This window comes from Arabidopsis lyrata (genome assembly GCF_000004255.2).
Source record: "Arabidopsis lyrata subsp. lyrata unplaced genomic scaffold ARALYscaffold_5, whole genome shotgun sequence".
NCBI lineage: Eukaryota > Viridiplantae > Streptophyta > Magnoliopsida > Brassicales > Brassicaceae > Arabidopsis > Arabidopsis lyrata.
In genome coordinates, this window is record NW_003302551.1 from 1,104,836 (window position 1) to 1,111,502 (window position 6,667).

The 6,667-nt window shown below is 34.9% G+C and overlaps 1 protein-coding gene across 3 annotated transcripts; it reads left to right on the forward strand.

Annotated features, from left to right (window-relative positions):
• Positions 1–661: 661 nt before the first annotated feature.
• LOC9312906 (protein NEN1) lies at positions 662–3,709 on the forward strand. Of its 3 annotated transcripts, XM_021025636.1 has the most exons (9): positions 662–775; positions 874–922; positions 961–1,035; positions 1,609–1,980; positions 2,062–2,314; positions 2,409–2,484; positions 2,594–2,966; positions 3,054–3,173; positions 3,252–3,709. In XM_021025636.1, the coding sequence occupies exons 4-9, from the start codon at positions 1,609–1,611 to the stop codon at positions 3,468–3,470; spliced, it is 1,413 nt and encodes a 470-aa protein (XP_020881295.1). In that variant the 5' UTR covers positions 662–775; positions 874–922; positions 961–1,035; the 3' UTR covers positions 3,471–3,709. The 3 variants fall into 3 exon arrangements, with proteins under 3 accessions (XP_020881295.1, XP_020881296.1, XP_020881294.1); XM_021025637.1 differs by lacking the exon at positions 961–1,035 and having other exon boundaries at positions 2,409–2,485; positions 2,604–2,966; XM_021025635.1 differs by lacking the exon at positions 961–1,035.
• Positions 3,710–6,667: the final 2,958 nt, after the last annotated feature.

Below are 6,667 nucleotides of genomic sequence, written 5' to 3' on the forward strand. Positions count from 1 at the left end.
GTTCGGGTTCGGTTCGGGTCCTTTCGGGTTGGGGTCGGTTCTCGACATAAAGTCGAATATCCGTAAATACCTGGAGACTCTGCCGGTTCCGATTCGGATAGGTACTTTGAACCTAAATTTACCTAAAAATATCCAAAAGTATCCAAAATAATCAAAAAATTAGCTCCGAATTATTCAAGTAGTATTCGAATTGCGCAAAATACCCGAAATAAATATAGCTATATTGCACTAAAAATATATAAATTATCCCAAAAAATATCTAAAGCACCCAAAAAATACTCAAATTATTCAAAATTATTAAAAAAAAACTGAAATATCTTAAAAAAAAATATAATTTTGAGTAGTTGGATTATTATTAAGTATTTTTGAGATATATACTTGTGTTTCGGGTACCCGTATTTTTTTCGGATCGGGTCCGAGTACTTAAAAAAAAAAAAAACTAAAACCCGTTCGGGTATTTGACCGGTTCCGATTCGAGTTCGGTTCCTCATTTTTGAGTCGGGTCGGGTTCGGGTCGGTTTTTCGGGTCCGAATATTTGTGTCCAGGGCTAATAATTAGTATCAATTTAAATAAAAATGACGCTATTTTTTTTATTGAGATTTTATTTTACGCGGGAATATTGAGATAAAAAAAAAAAAAAAAAAAATTTCCAAAAACAAAACACATATAATCGTGAACCCTAGTTCTTTTCTTGTCCAATTTTCTAGTCTCCATCGTATCCTAAAGTTGTCATAATTCTTATAATTGATCTTTGTCAAGCCCTTCAAATCCCAGGTGAAAACGATTTCAATTTTCTATGTTACGACTTCAATTTTTATTGGCAACGAAAGTTGGTTCCTGTTTTTCTAATCGAGTTTGAACTTTTGACCCAGTTACATATCTGATTCAGTGATTCGGATTCTCGAGTGACCGAGTTCAAAGGTACCACCTTTCTCTACCCCATTAACTAATTTCCCAAGCATGAACGAAATCTTCTTACTTGCGTCATTGTTGGTCTCGATCGTTTGTTTCAATTTCATCTCTGCTCTCAATCTGTAATTTTTCATGAGTTAGATTCTTGAATTCGATAAATCACTGTGTTGTGTAGAGAAGACTAGAGTTTGCTCTTGTCTTGAGTATATGAAATTGAGAAGAATATATAGTTTCATTACGATTATGTTTCTTTTGATCTGAAATTCCATTAAATTAATATTGATGATGAAATTCAAAATCCTGTTCATCGAATACTGAGTTTGTTTTGAATCATTGATTCGGTGATAAATTCATCTCTTTTGCCTTGTCTCTGATTTTGGTGACTCTTGATTGCTTGAATTTCAAAAGTTTTCTATATGATCTTGGAGATATATGGTGTCATTGTCCTAATCGGATGAGAGCATTTATTTTTTGCCTTTACAGTTTCCTCCATATCTTGAGCCTAGAATGGTACCAAATTATATAAATAATCAACTCTCTTTTTTTTCAAGCCTTTGTATCGTTATTGGTTCATACAATCTGATTGGTTCTTCTTGGTTACGTGACATAGATTTCTACGGTTTCGATCGGTTTTGTTATGGATGCTGGAGATGTGAATTAAATTTCTCATGTATAATTTTCTTGTTTTTTCACAGATGCCGGAGTTGGGGAAGCTTGTTGCTTTCTTTGATTTCAAAGACGGTAGGGATGGGTTGCTGCATTTCAGTGGAATGACAGCGTGTTCTGAGACGCTGTCAGTTATTACTCGACACCGGTTTTGCGTTCAAGCTACTGATAACACTGGTAAACCAGCAAGTACCACTCCAGCTCGGGACAAAAACAAACCTACATTAGATAGATATTACAAGTCTGTCTACTTTATCCTCCACGACAAATTCTGGATTGGCCACGGCCTAGTCAATTCTGATTGGGCAAAGTTGGAAGAAGAATTTAATCATATTGGGAAACCATCTCCTAAGCCCAAAGGAATAATTGATACAGTTCCCTTCATTTCGTCTGGGACCAAGGTATCTATCTCTGCTTTGGTCTTTGTCATTTCTTAACTTGTTGATTTTGTAACATGAGCTTGTGTTTAACCAATGATGCAGCTGGCCCAACTTGCTGTACTCTTTGGCTTGGGTGAGCCATCACTTGGGTACTATAACAATTGCGAAGAAAATTACGATGCTATCAAGCAATGCAGAGACGCGATGCCAATTTTAGATATGGAGAAGGAGAAGGATATGGGGAGTAATATCTATCCCATGATTTCTCATCTGAGGAAATTTCAGCAGCCACCAGAAAAAGCAACAACTAAATCAGCAAGGGGTAGTGAACCAAGAAAAAGTCAAAAACTGGAGGGTAAGGAAAAGGATTTTCTTGTCACGAATCAAATACAATGTCGTTTAGAATTCATAGCTCAGAGTAATTGTTTTCTTTTGGGTTCATCTGTTAGGAAAAGAGAATCCCCCTCGGAAATCTTTAGCTGAATCTCCATCTTCTCTAGAAGAGAGATTGTTGGTCGCGATGAAGGTAAAAAAGCTGCTTCTGGAATTTTGTTCTTTGTTTGTGTGTTTGTCTGATTTCCGGATTTGGAGTTGGAAGTGAATTAAATCTCTCTCATGTGTATTTTTTTTTACCGATGCTGGAGAGGGAGGACCGTGTTACTTTCTTCGATTTCAAAAAAGGTAGTAACGGGTTGCTGCATTTCGGTGGAATGGAAGTGACTTCCAAGACGCTGGAATTTATTACTGAAACCAGGTTTTGCGTTCAAGCTACTCAGATAAATGGTAGACCTGCAAGAAACACTCCAGCTTGGTTAAAAAATGAACCTACATTATCTGAATCCTACAACCGTGTCTACTATATGCTCCACAACAAAACCTGGATTGGCCACGACCTGCGCAAATCCGATTTTCCAATGTTGGAAAAAGAATGTAAGCATATTGGGAAATCACCACCTAGGCCCAAAGAAATAATTGATACTGTTCCCTTCATTTCGTCCGGGTCCAAGGTAATCTATCTATCATCTCTGCTTTGGTCTTTGTCATTTGGTAACTTGTTTTATTTTGTAACATGAGAAAGTTGTGTTTAACACCAGCTGGGCAAACTTGCTGTACTCCTTGGTTTGGGTAAGCCAGCAGCACGGCTGGACTGTAGGAATTGCCAAGTCAATTATAATGCTATCAAGAAATGCAGAGACGCGATGCCAATTTTAGATGTAAGTTTATTATATAAGGCACAAAAAGGTACAGAAATCCGAAATCCACTCTTGTTTGTTTTGTTTTTTGGTTTGCAGGTGGAGATCGAGCAGGATAAGGAGAGTAATATGCATCCCATGATTTCTCTTATTAAGAAATATCAGCAGCCACCAGAAGAAGAAACAAGTATTCTTTTTGGTCATGAAGAAGAAACAACTAAAAGGAAAAGTCCTCAAGGAAAAGTCAAAGATGGGGGAGTAAGGAAAAGTCTAAGACTTAAGGAGGCAAGTCAGAGACTGAAGAAGAAGTCGATGTAACTTTCTTGACTCAGTTAGCTTCAAATACATTATCAGGTTTCGGTTTTATGATGAATTTTGTCTCCAATGGTATTCATATGTATGGAAATGGGCTCCAAAACTTTCCTTTTACATCTCTAAGTTAAGAGGTTGGAGGTTATAATTTTGAATTATTAAGTTGTCATGTCCCCTCCTCTTTCTAGAAATTATGAATCGGAAGAATGTTTCTGAATTGAAAAATAGCCGGAGGTTTTGGTCCATTGAGTTACTGCTTCATTCATTTTTTCGGTCTACTTTTCGACTTTAAAGTAAGCAGCATGCAAAAGAAGGCAGGAAATGTCGTGGGTTTGGTTCAAGATTTAACCATTGAGTCATTTATTTTGTCGTATTTTGAATTAACCGACAACTCAACATAGCACTTGCTAGAAGGCAATCATTTGTATATCTCTTATACAAAAAAGGATGGTTATATTAACTTATTTGTTATGGTAAAAAGGATGGTTATATTGGTTTGTGAACAAATTGATTTGTTATTGTATGGGTGTATATAATTATTCTCCTTCGCAAATAGCGAGTTGAAACATGGAAAAGAAGCCAGTGGATTTAAATTGGCTGTACTAAACTGGTTTGTCTTCCGATATCCAAACCAGGGGTCATAAAGTTTTGGAATCCTCTGTTTTTTTTTTTTTTTTAATGAAAGGTAGATTATATGCAAATAATGATTTAAAAAAATAATGAGTTTTGAAACTAAATGTTTTTAGAAACACAGATTAAATAAAGGCACGTGCTCTGCAAATGGCTACCAAAAATAATTAAATCTTACTATAAAAAACAAAATATGATAAAAACATAATTAACTAAAAGATTCAATCGATTGTTTAATACACTAAAAATAATCCTTGTTACGCATCAATTTGGTAAGAACTCTTTTTTTTTCTTTTTTTTTTCTTTTCTTTTTGATAAATACACACATAAACTAAAACCCTAACCAATGGTAACAAACGAACTTTGGAAAATCATATAGAACAATGTTAATGAACACATGCCATCAATAAGGAAAGTAACGGCTGCATACTACTGCACAAAGAGGAATAACAAAACTTAGCAACATAGTAACACTAATATTATCACAAAATATAAAAACCAAAACAAAGCTCGAAAAGATTATTATACATGGCACATGATTCGGTTCTTTCAACACAAGAGCAAAAAGTTCAGAACATTTTTTCATATTTTCATACTTTCTACTTACTTCCAGTTGTCTGAACAAGCAAATAGCTTTAGAAAAATATATTTTTTAAATAAAATATATTCAGTTTTCATAAACTACATTACAATATATTCCATTAAATATGATCTCATGGAAATGAAACAAGGAAAAATTAAACTCTTTCTACATCTCAGTCTTCAAAGTTCAGACTAATTATGTGTCAACGTGTTTTAATTTTGTGTAATTTAATCTGTTTTTTATTCTTGCATATCTTTTTTTTTTTTATTCTCACATATTTTCGTCGTGAGTTTCTCCATACTCGATTCTGTACTTTTCCTTTGAATTCCTAATTTCGTTGACGGTTTCGTTTATTCTTTGTATTGTGAAAATTTGTGATTTCAAATTTTCAAAATCGATCATCTCTCTCTATTTGAGTTAAATTACTCAAAATTTCTTCAACTGAAGTTCTTAGGGGTTTCAAAATCGCCTTTAGTTCATGTAACAAGAGAATCTTTAAGAAAAATTAATTCATGTAACAAGAGAAGTCTTAAAAAAAAAAAAAAGCTAGTGTGTATAACCGATATTACAAGTGCTCTTGACATAGGAGTTACCTAGAATTAGAGTGACCATTACCATCGCACAAGGAGCAGAAGATGCATTATATTGTCATTTACTTCACCTTGCTATGGCTATTCACAACATCGCAAGCTCAACCCTGTAGAGTGACTACAAACTGGTTTGGATTTATCCGTCTCAAGAAAAAAACCAACGTAGTGGTTGATTCTGTTGATCTTACACTTCCAAGTTACTCTTACCAATCACAGGTTTCTCTTCAACCTCTTCCACGCACACACTTACACTTTTGTGTTTCTGCTGTGGTTTAAGTTTTGGTTTTATGGATAATAATAATAATAATAGGCTGTTTGGATTCAAGTCCCTGGGTCAGTGAAATCAGCAGCTACGAAGCACGGGGACGTCAATTTGGTGCCGTCTACCGTATCTATAAATTTTTACTTTACCGTTTCCCGTACCCGTTTCCGTACCCGCTTCTTGTTCCCGTACCCGTTTCAGTGCTACTTAGATCAGCAGTGGAGAAGAAAAACTTGTCATTCAAATCTGGTTTACACGCCGCTTGTCACGCTCTTCTCCAAGTTGTTCCACTGTATGTATTCCTCTCTTGTCTTATCTTTTTCTCTACTCTACATGAGATTGCAGATTTTAATAAAATTTCGTTTTCATGTTTCTTCTTCTTCTTTGGTGCTTTTGGTAAGATTCGTGCGTTGCAACTACTCAGACTTAGCTCCAAAATGTCCAAACCCGCTAGAGCAACGCTATTATCCATCGAGGATCTTACTATATGGAACCGGCATCTCCGTTCAGGTATAAATGAAACAAACACAGCATTTTGTAATATTGTGAAAGCAATTCTCAAGATTCATCAAATTTTTGAAAAATTTGGATAATTGTTGAAAATATTTTGGTTTGCAGATTATTAGTAAACTAAATAAATGGAAATGTATATTTCACACTCTATTAGTATAATTTTGACATTCTTCTTGTGAGATATAGACTTTTGACAATTATCATTATTTCCGATTCCATAACAATGCCTAAAATCTTCATCATCTCCAAGTCCTTCAAGCTGAACCTTTCTTATTTCCTCTTTTTCTACATCATAGTAGAGAATGTAAAAAGCTCAAAGGCCACGTGGCAAAAACTTTGGGGCAATAATAATTTCCCCCATCTTGTTGGTGCCATGAAAAGATATTGGAACGTTTTCTGTAGAATTCCAGCAACGGGCATGTATTCCTCGACCATTGATGTTCTTTGGCATCTCGTAATATACATAAATCAAAGACAAGATATGTATCATGCCAATGAAAAATATTAACATTGGATAATTTTCCTTGGTAGTTTATCAAAGTTGAACTAGTACCCCAATATATGTCCAATAAAGGTAGTTTGATAAAACTTAGCCTCTCTGATCTAACATCAACAAACACTATTA